Here is a 19,113-nt window from a genome sequence, read left to right on the forward strand (position 1 = left end):
AATAGTAAACGTTTCTTTCAGAATTCAAGAGCGTTAAATGTTCTTTCTAAAACTTTCAATGGGGTTTTGTCCTAAATATGTGCTTATAAATAAATAAATGAACTACTAAGTGGTCATAGGTGATATTATTTACATAAGTTTGTCCTTTAAATGATCTGCACTACTGCGCAAGCGCAGAAGAATCATTCTGGCGTTACTTTTGTGTGGTAACGTGGTTTTCTGTTCGCACACTGGGTATTATGGCGCTTAGAAGATGCTGGAGGTTGACCGGTGTCCTCTCGAGACTCCCCGTTATTCATGGGTCTTCTTCACCTGTGGGACGGGTAGCTGTGTCCTGCTTTGTCGACACTTACCGAGGCTGCAAAAGTGAGTTTAACATTAAACGACTCGTTGTTTTGCAACGAAGCCCATGTATAACCCTCATTTCTCCCCCTGTTTGTTTGGCTTTCAGAAACAGAGTTCCAGCTCCGCAAATTTAGCGCTGAAGGACGGAACACAGATGTGAGTTATGCGCAGCTGAAGCAGCTCCTGGCTGACGGCAAAACTGTAGTTGTGGATGTCCGGGAACCCTGGGAGCTCCGAGAGTACGGCTTCATCCCCGGATCTGTCAACGTCCCACGTGAGTGAGTTGAAAAAGCTAATTGAATCTACATTATATGGTATTCATGGTTTAAAATCTGAAAGTACTTTAAGTGAATGTTCTTAAAAAAGCAACCAGCTTCACAAATGTGTTATATTTATCTAACAGCGCGTTCTTTTTCTCTTGACCTCTTTGCGCTGCCTTCACTGCCCAGTGGGACAGGTGAACACTGCCCTCCAGCTTGCTCCGGAGGAGTTTAAAGATAAATATGACGGTGAAATGCCCAGGCAGACGGATAACATTGTGTTCGTGTGTCTGGCCGGGGTCAGAAGCAAGACTGCCCTCAACACAGCCGCTTCGCTGGGATTTACAGAGTTAGTGATTGTTTAGAAACCTCCAAATTTAAAGTGCAATGCAAAAAAAAAAAAAAAAATCATACTCATTCAACTTTTTTAAACCTGTGTTACAACTACAAACTTGAAAAACAAAGTTGTATTTTTAAAGAAAACGTGATTTTAAATTTGGTTTTGAAATAAAAATCTGAAAATGTGGTTTCTACTGGTACTCCAAATCTCCCTGACATTAATCTTTTTCACACATCTACTTTACTTTAGTGTAAAGTAGATGTGTGCCTTGCAGTGTCATGTGAGACTCTGTTTTATTGCGGTTTCACAGTTTATACAATGTTGTTGCAGAAAGCTTTATTATGTGGTGTCCTTTGGAAAGATGCCACACATCTGTTACACGTCAAGCCAAAAAGTAGAGCAAAAAAAATGGAGCCACAACACTTAGTAACAGGAAAAAACCTTAAGTTTATTTTTTTGTAGAATAACGTCACACTGGAAATAAAGGAATACAAATTTAACTTGATCAAAGTGTCACAGGATTTTCATCTAATTGTCATCAGAATTATAAATATGTAACAAAGCCACCATTTTTCTTTTGCTCTTCACACTATGAGAAATAGTAGAGAACATGCCGTTAAAGTAAAGTAGATGTGTGGCTTGCCCTTCAAAAAGGAGACTACTGGAGAATACATTTTTTTTGTTACTGAATTGAAACATATATTTAATCAGTAGTGAACATTTAGAAAGACTTGAGGGATTTTCTTCAGGGTTTTTTTTTTTTTCTTTCATTGCAGTGTTCAGCATTATCCCGGTGGATGGCAAGACTGGGCGGAACAGGAACAGCTGAAGTGATCCACACATTTTGGAAAGAGGAAGCTGCGATGAGTGCGATCACAGCCGAGACAAACTGGCGACCTAGTTCCTCCGCTTTCTGTCACCTCGGTATTGGTTCTGTAAGTCCCCGGAGCTCCGCTGTAGGGATTAAAACCCAATTCCTCCAAACTTCAGTCTGAGTTCTTCAAGTTGACCAAGCAGGTGGCATTTTGTTTACTGCTATACAATAATATGACAAAAGGGCTTTGTGAGTGAATTGCGCTGCAATTCCATTTTTCGGTGTCAGTGTTAATCGGGCTGAATAGAAATGCATGCCACACTTTTCAGATTTTCATTTGTAAAAGAAAAAAAAGACATTAATAAATTGATATTTTACTCTCCCTCTAGTTATGCGGGTTTCACCTCGTATTGGAGAGTCACATACTAAAGAATGAAATTAATATTTCAACTTAACTTGAAAGTGTGTGTGTGTCAGAGCTTAAATTTTACCCAACTGTGAATCCAAAGAGTAAAAACCATAGGGCTCAATAAACATGTCATGCGCTGCTGAACGTTTTGGATCCAATGTAATTCTACTTGAAGTTACTTGCAACGTTTTTTGCACTTGACAATTTCACTAAGATTCATCTGTGCAACTCTTTACATTGTTGAAAGAAAGTGCTTGATTTGTTTTCATATGTTCTTATTAGTGAATAACTGCATGAAATTATCTATTTCTTGGAATTTATTCAATAACTTTTCAAGTCTAGATAATTCTGGAAACTGAAACTGGTTGTAAAAATTCTATTTTTTTCTAGAATTTTCTTACAGGCTAAAAGAAAATAATCTAGCAATGCTTTATAATATGCAGTGGTTTTCGCATGTATTTATTTTTAATTGCTGTACTTTATGCTTGATTTGCCACATGGTGCCTTGATTTTAACATTTTACTCATCAGTTTATTTTTGCTTTTTTGTTGTTCACTTACTAACTGAATATACACTAATTTTGTAAACTTTAGACAACTTCATACTCAGGTTGAACTGATCCAGTTGAACTGACTGAACAGGCAGGATGGAGTCGCCTTTATGACATAACGGCACCAAAATTCACAAACTCATCTTGACAGAATTAGCATTAATATTGGAAATATTATTTCATATTTCCTATTTGTTAGAGTTAAGAGTTTAAAAGTTGGTTCAAATGCCAAAAATAAAACTGGGAAATGGCTCCAACCAGTATTCTGAAACCCGGTTTTAGCTTTGTTTTATTTCTAGAAGAAATGGTTATTTACAACGACGTGTTAGGGCCATTGGAGAAAAGAAAAAAAGAGTACATTTGTGAAACAAACTCTGAAATGTTTAGATTAATCTCAGATATTTTCTAGGAAAAAAGATTGTACATTTCTGACTTCCGAAAGTTTAAAATTTGCAAGAAAACAGAAAAAGTCAAGAATTTTTTTGTTAATCTCAAAAAGTTTCTAGGAAAAGAAACTCGGAAATTTCTGTGCTCCCAAAGTCGAAAATTTGCGAGAAAATTTTTTTTGAGAAAATTTCTAAGATTAATAAAACATATTATTTTTCTCGCAAGTGTATTTAACACGGCCCTAACACGCTATCTTACTTATTCCAGGTGAATATTTATCTTCCAATGTTCAGAGTGTTACAAAAAAACCATAGAAAAAAAACACTACAAATGTATAAAATTTTGGTTGTTACATATCTAACAAATAAACAATCTCTGTATCTCCTACCAAAGCCAATGATTTAATAAAATCCATATTTTAACAATGTAAAAAAAACAAAAAACGTTTCGTCTTTTCTTCTGTTTTTTTCCCCCACTGTCTGCTGCGGGACATTGTTGGACGTGTCCAGTGGAGCTGACCTGAGAGGACATTTAGTGTCCAGAGTCAGATATAAATAGACGAGGAGAGGCTGTGGGGTGACAGCTGCTGTTGCCACGATGATCTACTGTGTTGAAGGTTCATATCTAATAGAAACTGTGTGTGTGGGGATGAATTTGCCACTTGCCCTACAGGAACCGTCAACAGGTTCCCCCATCAACCGACCGCCATGACAAACAGGTTTGTCTTCGGCTGACTAGTCTGTCTCTGAAACAAAACACGCGGGATGTCGTTCTGTTGTTCACTCTAGAGTTTAAAATCCCTAGAAGAGCTCAAACGGTAATCGTAGTCCAGTTTATTCTGGTCATTGTTTCTTGTTTATTCCAAATCTTAGAGGCAGCTTGTTGACTCCGAGCCATTGGCAGTGAAATGAAAATGAACTCGGCGTGACTTCCCAGATATATGAGCAAATAATCTGGCTCTGTTGCACCGATACTATTCCTGACCACGTTAAATGCCACAGGTGATCATTCAACTCGTGCTTCAGAAGCACATATGGAAAAAAAAAAATCATTTGGTATTTTATGAGATTTGCTCTTTATTTTTGTCATATTTGCTTTGTAGAGACTATGAAAGTTATTTTATTTGGACTTTAGTTTGATTTAGTAACAATAGAATTCACAAAATTATTCACCGCCCCCAACCCCAGGCAGATTTAGCTATATATATATATATATATTTTTTTTTTCAACCAGTAAGTTTGTTTCTAATTGCAAATGCATCTCTTCAAAGATAATAATGTCAAGGTTTCTTTTTACATTATGTACAAACTAATTGAACTTTAAACCTCAGTCTGCTGGGGTTTTATGTAATTTTGGGCACAACTGTCGCTAAAGAAAGACAACTTTGGGTTAGCCTAAAACAAGTCTGTAAAGTCTCTGAATAAGATGTAGCCCGTCTACCATAATCTTTCTTCATTTATTGGCTAATCTTGATTTGATTTTGTCCTGTTTTTCTTCTAAACTAGCTAATGTCTTAATGTTATCTTTCCGTGTGATTGGCAACAAAGAATCTTGACCTTTAGTGTCATAAAATCGTCAATTTATTGTGATTTCACTGCTTCGAACACAAAAAGCATTTTCAGTTTTCACATTTTCTTACTGAAGTTTGCATTGATTGCGCAAGCAGTGCTGTACTCTGTGTGTTCGTTCCTGTTCATTTCGATGATTCTGACTAAACCCAAAAATTTGAATGCAAAAATGATATTTGACAGCTTACATAATCACGTGGAAGACCGCCGATTTTCAGTCACTGATTTCGTTCGTAAAGGATTTTTGCTAAAGAAGCTAGCTGTACACAGAGTGCTGTGTCCAAACACAATCATGGAAAGTTAAGAGGAAGGAAAAAGTGTGGTAAGTGCACAAGCTGCTTTACACAATAACATCACCAGGACGCATGAAGCTACTCTATGTCTGTAGTCGACCAATAGAGCATACGTAGGGTTCTTCACTAAATTAGAAGCTTGAAATATTTAATAACTACATTAGAAAATATCATAGTGATGTGCAACATTATATGACTGCGAGCTGGAAAGGAGCTAGTGAGTAGTAGGATGATTGTGCACATGGCTGAAAGATTCCATCTCTCCTCCAACGTTCCACGCTGCTGTAAGACGTGAGGTCAAGGCGAAGGAATGGCCGCCCGCTTTGGATAGTACCTGTTAATTCTAATCTCTTTTTTTTCTGCACAGCCCGGTTTTAATATGTTTCAAACAGGCCAGACTAATAAGTTGTAATTCACGTCAAATCTTGACCCGGCTCTTCTACAACACCTCTCTGCTCAGCGTTCGACCAGGCCCCTTGTCCAATCAGAGCACAACACATCAGAGCTGCACCTACTGTAGGGCTGGACAATAAATCAATAACAATATGTATCGTGACAGACACGTAATCAATATCAACAGATAATACGTCTGATAGGATGTTCAATAATTTCACTGAACTCTGATCCAGGACCGCACAGCATTCTGGGGGATGTAGGCAGAGGAAAGTCTTTAGTTCAGGGGTATCCTAAGTTTTTGTCACGTGGAGAAAAAAAGGATTTTTTTTTTACCAAGGCGTATTAGGGCCTTTAGCAAAAAGGAGTAAAATTTCCCCCAAAATCTCTGAAATTTTCTAGAAAACTTGTAAACCTTCTAGAATTTTTTTAGATATATTTTTTTGACATTTGAAATTCAGAATTGTTCACATTTTTTGTAGAAAATTTCTGATATTCATTTTAAAAACTTTTTCTAGCAAATTTCCTAATGTTTTTTTTTTAGATTACTCTCAATTTTTTTATTTTTTTGCCAGAGGTCTAGTTTCCAGTTTCTTTTGGGTTCTATTGAATAAATTTATTCTCAGTAGTAAGAAGAGGATTTGGGTCACGTTGTTTCAAAAATGTTTGCTATATTTAGCCAAGTTTAAGAAAGAATAAAAGCTGATTTGGATGCAGCAAAGTTGGCTTTGTCATTTTCCTGTGTAAGAAATTTATGTTGGCAACAATATTTACACCGATTATAAATGAAAAGTCTCCATCTGCATCTATGGGACAGATTTGTATCAGTTTTTAATTGCAGTTGAGGGCCACACAAAATCAGTCCAAGGGCCACAAATGGCCCCTGGGTCCCACTTTGGACACCCCTGCTTTAATTGCTCAAACTCTCATGGCCAGCTAAGCAAGGTTGGTGTCATCAACTTAACTCACTCGCTCTTTGGTTACCTAGTAACAACCTGCAGCAGCAGCTTAAGGTTTCGCCATCTCAGAACTGTTACAATTAAGAGCAGGAGCGAAAACTGTGGGCCAAACACAAAAAGTGACGCCACACTTGTATTTCAGATATTTAACCAAACCGACAAAAAAAAATAATCAAAAATTACTAATATATCGTGATACGTTTCCAGCCACATCGTCCAGCCCTAGTGTATCGCCTAACTTCGTCCTCTCTCACTGGATCCCTATGTGTCATCCTGCTGATACTTGCACCGCAACCCGACAGATTACCGACGTTTCTACAGCCTGATACATAATCACAATGAGCATTCCGAGGAAACATTTGACATTACGAACCGCTTTCCCAGCTCAGCTCCGCTCCTCACAGGCTGCTGACAGATATCTGAGCTGACAGACACCTCAGCACCGTCCTGGTGCTGAGGTTCGAGATTCCACAGGTGTTATCTCATGCGCTGGGGGCGGTTCTGCTGGACCCAGAAGCATCGCTGACAATGAAGGCGGTATAAAACCCCGACTCCTGGCCGGCAGGACGGAGAACGAAGGATTTCTACACAGTTAAACCCCGGCTGAGTTTAGTTCCCACAATGAGTCGCAGCCCGGAGAGAATGTCATCTTACCGCCGTCACTTTGAGGACAGCAGCAGCAGCAGCTTGACCTACCAGGTCAGGGTGTCCAGCCCGTCCCCGACTCGGAGGGAGGTCCGCCATGCCTCTGCCGGCTACTCGGCCAGAGCCGGGTCCCGCAGCATGCGCGTGAACTCGGTGGGACGAAGGAACGTGTCTGCAGCACGGAGGTCACGCGTTGCTGGCATTGGGTAAAGAGCAACAAAAACATAACGTGGCTGAATTACACTGTAAAAACACACAATTTCGGCAGGCGTTTTGGTCTGGTTTCTTTGCATACTTGGAATAAGACAAAACTTAACTCACAAAGAACTTTTCAGCAAATAGGAGCTTGTTTTAAATAAATAACTCCTTAATATTGTTGCAGGAGTAGTTTGGCATATTATTTCACTTATAAAAAGGGGGGAAATGCCTGGTTATAAGTGAAATAAAAATAACCTCCTAATGGAATTAGTTTTTATCAATATTAAGGGATTATTTACTTAAAACAAGCTTCTGTGTCACACAGAACAGTTACTTATAAGTTAGTTGTGTCTTATTTCAAATGTACTAGGACATTTGCTGTAGAAACTAGACTAAAAATACTTGGTAAGATTTTTGCAGTGTTTCATGTTCTCTAGTCCATGTGGGAAATTTGATCCCCATCTACTCTCGTTTAATATAAACTGTGTGGTGCTTTACCGCTGTGTGTCGTCAGAGTAAGCGCAGGAGCCATGGTGTGTGTTGGGCCAAGTGGAGAAGCTCCCATGGATCTGGACGCTGCAGCAGCAGAGAACCAGGAGTTCCTCAGCACCCGCACGAACGAAAGACAGGAGATGATCGTCCTGAATGACAGACTGGCTGTTTACATCGACAAGGTAGAATGTTTCCTGAACTGAAATCATTCTCCATGTTACAACCCAAAAAGTAAAAGTTACATTTATCGAACTGGGGTGTTTCATAAATCCACAAAAAGTAGCACATGGCAGATGGAGGGAAAATTAAAGAAAGTTTTTACTTTTTTTTTCCACAAACAAAATACTGAAAGCCTTAGAGTGCTTTTGCATTCATCCACTTTTACTCGGATACCCCTAATTGAAAGCTGAGCCTTTCAGAAGTCAGCGAATGGAAAATAGAGCGTCTTTGTGTAATGTAATCTCAGAATAATGCCAACTATTCTGCGAAGGTCTCAGATTTTTGGTTTTTTATTTTTTTGGAGAACCTTAGTAGAAGAAACGGCAACATGACGACCAAGTAACACAACAGACAGGGCAGGGAGAAAGTTGTGAAGAAATTTAAAGCAGGATTCATTGTTTTATTTGCTAAAGAGGGACAGTTTCCATTAATGAATATTAAAAAATAAAAATGTGAAACACACCACATAAAGTCGAAAAGGCTCATTTTGATTGGGGTGCTCCACAAATCCATTGTGGGTAGACGAACACCATAACAACGTCTCATTTTGGCTAGCAGGCACAATTGTATGTATATGATTCAAATGTGTCTTCATCCAGGTTAGATAAGGTGCTCAGAATTGAGTCAAAATCCAAATTTAAATCCAATCAAATAGAGTGGCAGGACTTCAAAATTGATTTTCACAGATGCTCTATTTTACAAAGAAGAACAGGGGAAAATGTCTCCAGATGAGCAAAGCTGGAAGAGACCCACCTCAAACGACACCTAGCTGTACACAAAGAAAAATGGCTCAAAACGTCAGCCATACGTTCAGATTTTTATTTGCACAACAATTTGGAAACTGTCTAATTTTCCCTTCCGCGTCACAATTACGTGCCGCTTTGTCTAAAAATCCAAATTAAAGGTTTGTGGTTGCAATATGACAAAATATGTTTTAAAAAGCCTGAAGAGAATCAATACTCTGGCAGGGCTCTAAATTAGTTACACCAGGCTAGAATAAAATGGCTATTCATAAGAAGTATGCTCCTGATTGCTGATCTCAGTAAAGCCTCGCTTTTGTGTGTCGGCAGGTTCGAATGCTTGAGCAGAAGAACAAGTTGCTGGAAGCAGAGATCGAGGCCTACCAGAACAGGTTCCAGAAGCCTACGGGCCTGCGCTTGCTCTACGAGGAGCAGCTGAAGGAGCTGAAGAAGATTGCTGATCAGATGAGAGTCCAGCGGGTAAGGCAAAAAAAATAATTTTACGCTGCATCTCCTGTTTTGTTTTGTCTTTTCCCCTACGTTTCAAATGTTCAGTAGGGCATGAAGCTTTACACCTCGCTGACTTAGAAGCTCTGCTCGAGCGACGCTACAAGACGTCAACTTGGTGTTTTCAGGGTTCTTTACCTGGTAGAACGTGCCGATTTCTGGCAGGCAAATGTAGAGGTGCCTCGGTGCGTTTAGGTGTCACAGAGTACAGCTGTTATCGGTTATGCTTCATGCACAGATGATGGCTTGCTCATGCATTCGCTCGCACACAGTCACCCAGATGCAGGAGGGACGGTGCAGCAAATGCAAATGGGGTTGCATGAGCTACAGTCCGCACACCTCCTTGGGTTCACCTTCAAATTTAAATGGGCAGTATTATGTCAAATTGCCTTTTTTGAGCTTTATGTTATTCCCTCATCAAAAACCTATACCTGGAGTGTTGGCTTGACTCATGCATGTTTGAGAAATCCTTTAATAGTGGCAACTATTCAACTGTGCAACACTGGTGGTATAATCAACACCGCCGTCGACAAAGAGTGCTGTTTCATTCCACACTCTACTGCAGTTGATGGCGGTAATGGACACCTCAGCTTTTTTGCAAACCGCCACAAAACACTAAAGGAAGAGGAAGATTTTGCAATGACTTGCTCAAGGCAGAGCGTTGGAAAGAGCAGGAACCTCTTAAAGAGACAGAGGCCCAATCTGCAGGCGTTAAATTACAATGTCAATTTCTTTTTAAGTCATGTTTGCTATATAAAGTAATTGTATAACAACTGACTATAACATAATTACTTGATTCTGCTATAATATGGCACTATGTGTCTGGAAGAATAATACTGACCCTTTAATGCACAAAGGAGTTACTTCTGGTTATTTTCAGGACATCTCTTTTGCTGCTAAGGAGGCTGCAGCTGGTCAACTAGAGGCAATCAAAATCCGATATGAGGAGGCCTTAGAGCTGAGAAAGAAGGCAGAGTTAGAGATCGAAGCCTTCCGTCCAGTAAGTGCTATTTTATCTCTATCCAGAATCTCTGCTTCTAACGACAAGCCTGCAATCATAAACACGTTACAATCAAGGCTTTGTAACGTGTCTCCAGGATGTAGACAAAGCCACTTCCTCCCGCATTGCCTTGGAGAAAAAGCTGGAGCAGCTGGAGGTTGAAATCGAATTCTTGAAACGGATCCATCAGCAGGTAGATGAAGTGTCTGCGGGAGAAATGATTCCCTCCCAAATGATTCCTAAACGTCTCCTCTTCGTATAGGAAATCGAAGAGCTCATGAAGCAGATCTACGCCGCCCACGTCTCGGCCGAGAGCGCCTTCTCTTTGCCCGACCTGGCTGGCGCTTTGAAGCAAATCCAAACCCAATACGACGACATCGCAGCCAAAAACCTTCAGGTGAGTCACTACGAAGCGCAACAAGACAAATCTGCAGTGTGCAATTTAGACACACTGCAGATTAAACTAGCATAATTTCCTACCTTAGGAAATGGATTCATGGTACAAGAACAAGTTTGAAGATTTAACAAAAAAGACGTCGAGACACGTAGACAAAGTTCGAAGTGTCAGGGAAGAAATAGCTGGGGCCAAGAAGGATGTGAGTATCTTAATTTGATATACGCAAATAGAAAAGAAATTCTACATTCTGTCAGCACTTTGCATCATTTATTGCAAAACACTGCTAGATCCAAAACAAAGAACGTGGCTTGGACTCCCTGAGGACCAAAAACGAAGCCCTTGAAGCACGGATTCGAGAGACACTGGAAAAGCACAAGAAGGAGCTGGAAGAGCTGCAGGTAAACATTGGCTCATGTGGCCCCAGGGTGGACACCTGATCGCACCACAGCGATCACGTAACCATCTCAGCACATCTGTTTCCACAGGCTCAGATTGAGGCCCTGCAGCTTGAGCTAAAATCCACCAAGACGAAAATTGCCCTGCACCTGCGTGAGTACCAAGAACTTTTAAACATCAAGATGGCTTTGGAGATTGAGATCACCACGTACAGGTACACCCCAAGCAGCCAGGCTTTTCAATGAACTCTGTGTACTGAAGTAAACCGTGAGACGAAGAAATCATTTTGTTTTCTCTTTGCAGAAAATTAATTGAGGGGGAAGACCTGCGGCTCTCTGGCATGATGAATTCTCTCTCTGTTACCAGTTGTAGCATGAGCGCCATTGGTGCTGGGGTGAGCATTAGTGGAGGAAGCATTGATGGTGTTGGTGGTGGACCAATAATAGGAGGCGGCAGAGGAGGAGTTGGAGGCATGGTGGGTGGTTTGGGATTGAGTGCGGATATGGTTGCCGGAGTCACAGGATCACTTTCTGGCAATGGAAAAGTTCTGGATGGCAGGAGTACCGGTGATATGAAAGGTCCCGCTGGCAGAGCAAATATTGAACAGGGAGGTGTAGGTGTCAGAGCAGGTGATGAGAGTCTTGGCACCGATGGAAGAATGAGTGCTTCTGGTGCTAGTGGTTTTGGCTCTGGTAGCTTTGGTCCTGGTACTGGTAAGGTGGGTACAGTTGGCTCTAGTGCTGGTGTTTTAGGCGCTGGTCCAGAGGGTTCAGGTTTTGGCACTCCAGGCTTGGGTACTGATGTTGGTGGTGAGGGATCTATCCATAGAGGACTGGGGGACAGAAGTGGAATCAGAACACATGCAGATGGTGACATCCCAGGGTTAGTAGGTGGTGTGGGTGCCGCTGGAGTTGGATTCAAAAGAGGATACGGCGGTGAGACGGAAGGCAGAAGTACTGATTTGGATAGTGGTGTTGGTGGGGTAGGATTTGACTGTGGGGGAATAGGTGACAGCAGTGGAGTTGAAACACGTGCAGATGGAAACATCTTGAGCTCAGCAGGTGGGGTACGTGCAGCTGGAGCTGATATTAAGGGTGTCGGGTTGGACACTGGTGTTGGTGGTGTGGGACTTATTTCCAGAGAAATGGGTGGCAGCGGTGGGGTTGGCGCACAATTGGATGGTAACATCTCAGGTGGCGTGAGTGCAGCTGGAATGGGACTTGGAAGAGGTGGTGCAACTGAGGGCAAGGGCACTAGGGTTGATGGTGGAATGGGTGACGATGGAGGTACAGCCCGTGGAGCGACGCTTTCTGAAACCCGAAGAGGAATCTCAGGTGCTGCCAGACCTGCAGGGAGGGGCGGGGACGATGTGGGTGTTGCTCTGTCAGGCGGTGGCGGAGTTGGTGGAGTTGGTAGGATTGGTGGAGGGAAGGGGGACATATGTGGTGTCAAGATTGGATCCGGATCTGATGGTTTTGACGGCAACACCGAGTCCTATGTGGAGCAGGCTGTGGAGCTGACAGAGAGAAGAACAGTGCTTATTAGGTAAAAGTACAGCTGCTCCCAACTTTTTTAATAAACCCTCTTTAAAACGTGTGACTCAAAGTCGGAAACTGTAACCAAACTAATTTGGTAACACTAATCCTCATGGTTCATATGAGTTTTAACTACAGCTCCACTAGTTATCAGAGTATTCCTCATTATTCTGTCTCCTCTTTTCTCCTCCCCTACAGAACAGTTAAAAAGGAGGATGATGTGCTGGAGATGGACCACCAAGAACAGACCTACACCATCACTGGCGCTGCCTCTGACTCCGATGTCGAGTGAGGATCGCAAACTCCCCGGTGACCTCCTCTCGCCCTTAAACCTCCATACCCTTTGAGCTTTGCACTGACCAAAAAAAATCCCATGTTTGGGTGCTGACCTTTGCCCTGTGGCCTGGACATGAGAACCACGAATGACCCCTTGCTATACACTGAAGATATATTTAAATAAACAGGCCATGGCTTCTCAACTTTTATGTGCCTTACACCTCCTCCTTTTTTCCCCACCTGCCATAAATAAAGTTACCAGCATTCAATAACGGTGTCTTTCTTTTTGTTTTGATGTCTTCAAGAAAGAATTTTGGTTCAGTACCGAGAATGCCGTTTAGTGAAGTGACATAGTGGTGATAATTTGCTAAACATAAAGAGATGCTTTTGCAAAACAATTTGAATCATTTCATTTTTTTTTTTCACAATTTGTCATGTTTGCAACCATCAACTTGCCAAATCTATCCTCTCATCAAGTCCCTACAAATAACAAAACATCCTCAGAGCATGATTCTACCTCCGCTGTGCTTTACTGTGGGAAGAGTGACTTCAGGGTGATGCACAGATGACGGATAAAATTGTGAGATGTGTAAAGTTTTGGTTATTTTCTTTCCACAAACACAACCCATGTACTGTGTTCCTATTTGTCTACGGGATGCTAAATGACAACAACATTCCTTAACCAGTTGTAAAAATCTGATAAATTTAAATGACGTATAAATACAAAGGAGGACGAGGGCCACTGAAAAAAAAAAAAAGAATTGATCTTAAGCTCAGAATTTTGACTTTTTTCTCAGATTAATGTCAGAATTCTGAGGGAAAAAAAGTCACAATTATTTTTTTTTAATTCAGATGTTTGCGTCTAAAGGCGACTGAATGCAATCGATTTCATTTAGAGTTGTCAGAGTAAAGGAAGCTTAACGTGACTGCACATTTTTTGTAGAGTTTTATTTGTAAAATTGTTGAAAACCTGTCACTTTCCTTGACCTTGACCTTTACCGTTCTGCACTCCTTTGTATTTGGCCGACACATAAGATCTCAATAAACTTGAGTTTTTGTGGCTGTAATGTAACATAAAGAGGTCAGCTTCAAGGTGTGTGAAGCACGTCAGCAAAGCACTGTATGTGGCTGTGGACTGATAAAGGGTGAGGAAGTTGTGAGGGAGCAGACAGACGCGGCCAGAGACACCTGAGGGTCGCGGGGGGACATCCTGACACTTCCCAGTGGGCTGAAGAATCAGTCAGTCAGATCCCGTGAGAAGTGACGGCTCACAGCCGTTTTCTGTCCTCATTCCATCCACATCCACACCTTCCTCTCCTGCTGCTGATTGGGAGAGATTGGATCTGGGCGCCATGTGCCAAACACGCTTAGCGTCCGGCTCCGGGGACACCGAGTGGAGAAATGCAACAAACCCCAAGAGCTAGACGATCAATGTTAGGGCGGAGGGAGATTTCTCTCGCTGTCATTCATGTGTACATTTATTTATTTACTTCTTTTTTTTTTAAATCATCAAAATCACAAAAAGCAGATTTCACGTTTGATTCTAAAACTGTACAACGAAAAAAAAAAAAGGCTTATGGTTTTATTCAATGTATTAGTTCAACTGGGGGGCTAATACCTTAATAATAAATATTGAAGTGTTTGTGTTGGAGCTATTTATTCTTTATTTCTTTATGCATTTGAATTTTGTTAGTTTATTTTTACATTTCTAGTTTTTGTATTATTTGTAGGTTAATAATTGTCAATTCTATTTATCTTTTGTTTTTATTCATCCATCCATTTTCTGTTCACCCTTGTCCCTAATGGGGTCGGGAGGGTTGCTGGTGCCCATCTCCAGCTACGTTCCGGGCGAGAGGCGGGGTACACCCTGGACAGGTCGCCAGTCTGTCGCAGGGCAACACAGAGACATACAGGACAAACAACCATGCACACACACACCTAGGGAGAATTCAGAGAAACCAATTGACCTGACAGTCATGTTTTTGGACTGTGGGAGGAAGCTGGAGTACCCGGAGAGAACCCACGCATGCACAGGGAGAACATGCAAACTCCATGCAGAAAGACCCCGGCCGGGAATCGAACCCAGGACCTTCTTGCCGCAAGGCAACAGTGCTACCAACTGCGCCACTGTGCAGCCCGTTTTGTTTTTATTATTTGTTCTTATTTATTTGTTTTCTAAAGACAGGAAGTGTGGTGGATCAATCCACTTTCTATAAGTGTAGGGGCCTGGTAAAGACAAGCAGGCATTTGGGTTTGGGGCCTATGGTTTTTACCAGAGCACCAGTGCAACAGAGCAACAGAAGTAGACAGAAGTAGACAGGAGCAACAAAGGAAAGTTTGAACGTTATAAGTGTTTTGCTGAGAAGGAAAATAAAAGCAACCAAGATAATAAACAAGTTTGGACATTAAACTTCTTGTGCCTGCGTGAAGAATCTGGACCCCAGTACCTCATAGTGGCGGATGGAACTTTTTATTGGATGTTTGGTTTGACAAACAATCGCCACTACAGTTTGTAAAGAAATAATCTAACAAAAGAACATTTTAGATTTTTAGTTTAGTCACACGCTAGATATAAACAAAGATTATTCAATTACAAAATATATGTTTTTTAAAATTTATTTTCTATTTAAATGAGAGCCTGCCCAAGATCGCATGGAGCCACAAACAGGACTGGGTTTTGGGGCCCAGTTTCAGTAAAGTCCACCTCCACCCACAAACAACTAACTAACCAACCAACCAACCATCGCCCTAAAATCTATTTTAATTTGTCCCAGTTAGATTTGATTTGATTTTTATATATTTTTACATAATATTCCCGTAGTTTAGCATGATTGCTAAGCCAATCAAATGTAGTTAGTTACATACTTCACTTTATTCAATAAATCACACAAAATAAGCTTTTACTTTTAAGAGGTTTTTAAGTTGTTTCATCCTCCTTGCTCCTTGTTGGCCTAGTTCTAAATTAACATTATTTGTTGCCACATGGGCCTGCCATCATTTAAAGACAGAAACACGGAGCACATTAAAACTGCACCGTTTGATCCAGCGCATGTGCATGGAAATCATTTGTAAGATTACCCTGCATACTTCACTCATGCGTCACTTCCACAAGCTCACCCCACCTGAACTCTGATGAGTCAATTAGTTTGAACCCAGAACTGTCAGTCGCGCATACAGGCCCCCGCATAATGAGGAGTCTGCAGACGGTGCGGGCATTCGATAACATTTTGTTGCAGCGAATTAGGAGTGCGGTGTGCAACCAACCCGAAGGACGTGCAAAAACAACAATATACCGGTCTGGGTCACAAAATTACAGAGTGAGATTTCGCTTTAATGCTTGCGCGCGTGGAGCTCTCCATGGTGCTTTGTCTAGGACGCAAATTGTCACTTTTTTTCTATTTTTTGCGCACAGCTCTCCTCTCGTGCGTCTTTTCATAGAAAGCGTTAAACGTTTGTAATCACAATTCTAGTATAGATAAGTCTCTCTATACTAGAGAGAGTATAGAGAAGCAACAAGGACTGTTTATTATTTCCAAGCGTTGTTAATTCTGGTCAATATATATTTTTTTTCCATCACACGCCTAATCAGTCACACGGAAGTCAAAGCGGCATGTCTCTAAACGTGCTCTTTGCCACTGGGGTTGTTTTGCTCTCACTCTTAGGTTGCAGAAACAACCCAAAAGTCCCAGCTGGGTCAATAACCTCCATCCTCCATGAGAAACACGCGGATTTACATAGAATATCCTCCAAAGAGGGCAAAAGTTGAGACTTCTCTTTGAAGCCAGCCATTTTCTGTCACTTTGTGGACATGCTTTGGGTGACAAAAAAAAAAAAAAAAAAAAAAAAGTAAAAAATAAATAAATAAATAAAAAATCCCCAATTAGGGTCGGCTGACACGCCGCTCCATTCACCCGCAGCCATTGCCTGCATACAATTTGCCTTAGGAACGAACTCCTTTAAACCGGCCCGCCGCTAAATGCGCCGGACAGCAGAGAGAATCGGCCTGAGTGACACTTGCTTTCTGGGGCGCTCGAGTGAGAAAAGGTATGAATTTATAAGGACACACCGAAACATATCAATTCACGCAACGTCTCACGCGTCTTTATCCGCGTCTCCTCATGCGAGAGGACGCGGCCTTGAGTGAGGAACTTTGTTCAGAACTTTGAATGCCAAAGCGGCGCAGCCCACTTCAAGGAGGGGAAGAAGAAGGAAAAAAAGGAAGGAGAGAAAACAGAGAGAGGGGAGGCACTCTGAATGGCATCACGCATGAGCAGCGCTGAATCAGGTGCCGTTTACTCGGCCGCTCTCTAATGCGATTTTGAATATTAGTCTGGCCTTAAAATCCCAATCATGTCATCTGGTGGGAGTCCCATACAAGCATAATTACTATTCAAACGCGTCGCTAATGTCCCACCCGCACCCAGGCAGCTGGTCTGCTCCTGCGGGGCGCAGGCTGCATCTTTCCCCGGGATTCCCAGGGAGCGAAAACATCTTTAAAGTCAATGCTTTGGGTTCAATGCACTATAAAAAAAGAGAAACTATATGTGGGTGTTAAGTAATGTGCCATCAAGATTTCAATTGGTTTGCAATGCTTTAATCAATAATAGTTCAGGTCAAACTGGCTAATTTAAGAGAGACTCTTGTTTAAGCAATTCTATCATAAATTGTTGTCAGGTGCAGTAAGGGGATGATATATGGGTCAATTTAATAAGAACTGCCAAAAAACTTGTGGTTGTGAAGGTTTCTGTGTCGGAGCAAAGCCTTATACATCCAACTGTCCCGTATTGTGTCCCCTATTTTAGGGATAAGTTATAGCTTTGACTAGCTTAGCGTTAGCACTGATCCTAAAGCCAGACTTTTTATTGTATTCAGTGAAAAAGGAATCTGGGGTGTATTAAATGATTGCCATTAAAATGCTTAAAATTTTAGCAAAGCTTCAACGTCATGCTTGCGAAACCTGTTGGAGCAAAATGAAAGTTTACATCTATAGCTCTAACCTGTTCAGTGAAAGCGCTAAAGCTAAAGCTAAAGTCAAACCTGCTAGCGAGCTACATTGGGCAGGTATTAAAAATGACCAAATGTGAGTAAGTGCACTTTGTTCAGTCATATTAGTTTGTGAATGTATTGTTCAACGGCGTTAAATAAAAGAACATTAGCCAATTTTTCTTGGTGACAAATCCTACCTAAACATTTTGATTAGCATGCTAACTAGGGAGTTGGTTCCAACCACCATGTTGTTGTTTGGTGTGTGCTATAAGGAAACAGTAAGGCATTATGTGAGTTGTAACAAAGAATATATCAACTTAGTCAAATTTAAGGACTGTAACAAGTCAATGTTGAAGCAATTTTGCATAAATTTTTAACGTGTTTAACAACAGTGCAAAAAGATGTAGTCAAACTTGCTAGCAATATAAAAGGATATTTTGAAGAGTATTGAGTATTAGCAATTGATATTCGAATTTCTTAAAGGCTATTGTTTGTGAATCTAATGTTCAAGGGAAAAAATGTTGGATTTAGCATCTAGCACAGAGCAGATAATTTTAGTTAACTCCGATTATGCTAACACTAAAGTCAAGCTTAGTAGCATGCCTCGTTGTAACAAGGAAAATTATTAACACTTTTATTCCAAAAATACATATAGTTATTGTTTTAATCAAGTGTTTTAGTTTGGAAATGCAATGCTCAACTACGGTTCAATTTGAACAACATTAGCTACTTTTTTTTGGCAAGAGATCCTAAATATTTGCATGAATGTTGATTCCGTCAAACGTTGCCATTCATTGTTGCAGACAGTATAAAGGTGTATGAAAGTTCATTACCATTTAATTTTTAATTTTGCAATTTATCTTGTTTGACAAAGGAGGATAAACAATACAATGGAAACAAAGTGATTATAAAACCGAGTGCAATTTATTTGTGTCTTTTCACTGTTAAATGTACACAATTTCAGAAATACTGATTAAAATCTGGCCACACCAAAGTGGTTAAATCCCCCCCAACACCTCCATCCATCTCTCTTCTCTTTTCCTTGCACAGCCGAAGCGAACGATAATAACTTCTGGTTGTTCGAAAAGCACCGAAGATTTAGGTTTTCTTCGCTTCAATGCAGGGGAAATAGATGTGTGGCAAATAAACCGATCGGGGACAAACGCGGAGGGATCTCTGCAACGTGGGAAACGGGCCGCGCCGTGCACTGGGACAATGATCGCGCCTTTTCCAACGTCCTGAATAGAGTAAAAGTTTATGGGGTCGACATAAAAAATGTGTTTTCTCTCCTGCGGCTCGGAGAGGTCTCAAGTGGAAGGCCAATAAAGGCGGAACAGGAGAGGTAGTTGTTTGTTGGTGGTGAACCTTTGGCACAAGTTGAGGAAGGCCCCGCAGTTACGGAGC

At 41.1% G+C, this 19,113-nt stretch overlaps 2 protein-coding genes across 2 annotated transcripts; both read left to right on the forward strand.

Moving 5' to 3' along the window:
- The first annotated feature begins 177 nt into the window (after positions 1-177).
- On the forward strand, positions 178-3,548 carry tstd3 (thiosulfate sulfurtransferase like domain containing 3). Its single transcript, XM_028017414.1, has 4 exons — positions 178-366; positions 452-619; positions 795-954; positions 1,722-3,548. The coding sequence occupies exons 1-4, from the start codon at positions 240-242 to the stop codon at positions 1,777-1,779; spliced, it is 513 nt and encodes a 170-aa protein (XP_027873215.1). The 5' UTR covers positions 178-239; the 3' UTR covers positions 1,780-3,548.
- A 2,344-nt stretch (positions 3,549-5,892) lies between these two features.
- On the forward strand, positions 5,893-12,992 carry LOC114144506 (keratin, type II cytoskeletal 7). Its single transcript, XM_028017410.1, has 11 exons — positions 5,893-7,169; positions 7,676-7,835; positions 8,943-9,092; positions 10,000-10,119; positions 10,217-10,312; positions 10,382-10,516; positions 10,605-10,715; positions 10,804-10,914; positions 11,002-11,126; positions 11,216-12,457; positions 12,646-12,992. The coding sequence occupies exons 1-11, from the start codon at positions 6,940-6,942 to the stop codon at positions 12,737-12,739; spliced, it is 2,574 nt and encodes an 857-aa protein (XP_027873211.1). The 5' UTR covers positions 5,893-6,939; the 3' UTR covers positions 12,740-12,992.
- Positions 12,993-19,113: the final 6,121 nt, after the last annotated feature.

The sequence above is a fragment of the Xiphophorus couchianus genome, chromosome 5 (assembly GCF_001444195.1).
Source record: "Xiphophorus couchianus chromosome 5, X_couchianus-1.0, whole genome shotgun sequence".
Taxonomy (NCBI): Eukaryota; Metazoa; Chordata; class Actinopteri; order Cyprinodontiformes; family Poeciliidae; genus Xiphophorus; species Xiphophorus couchianus.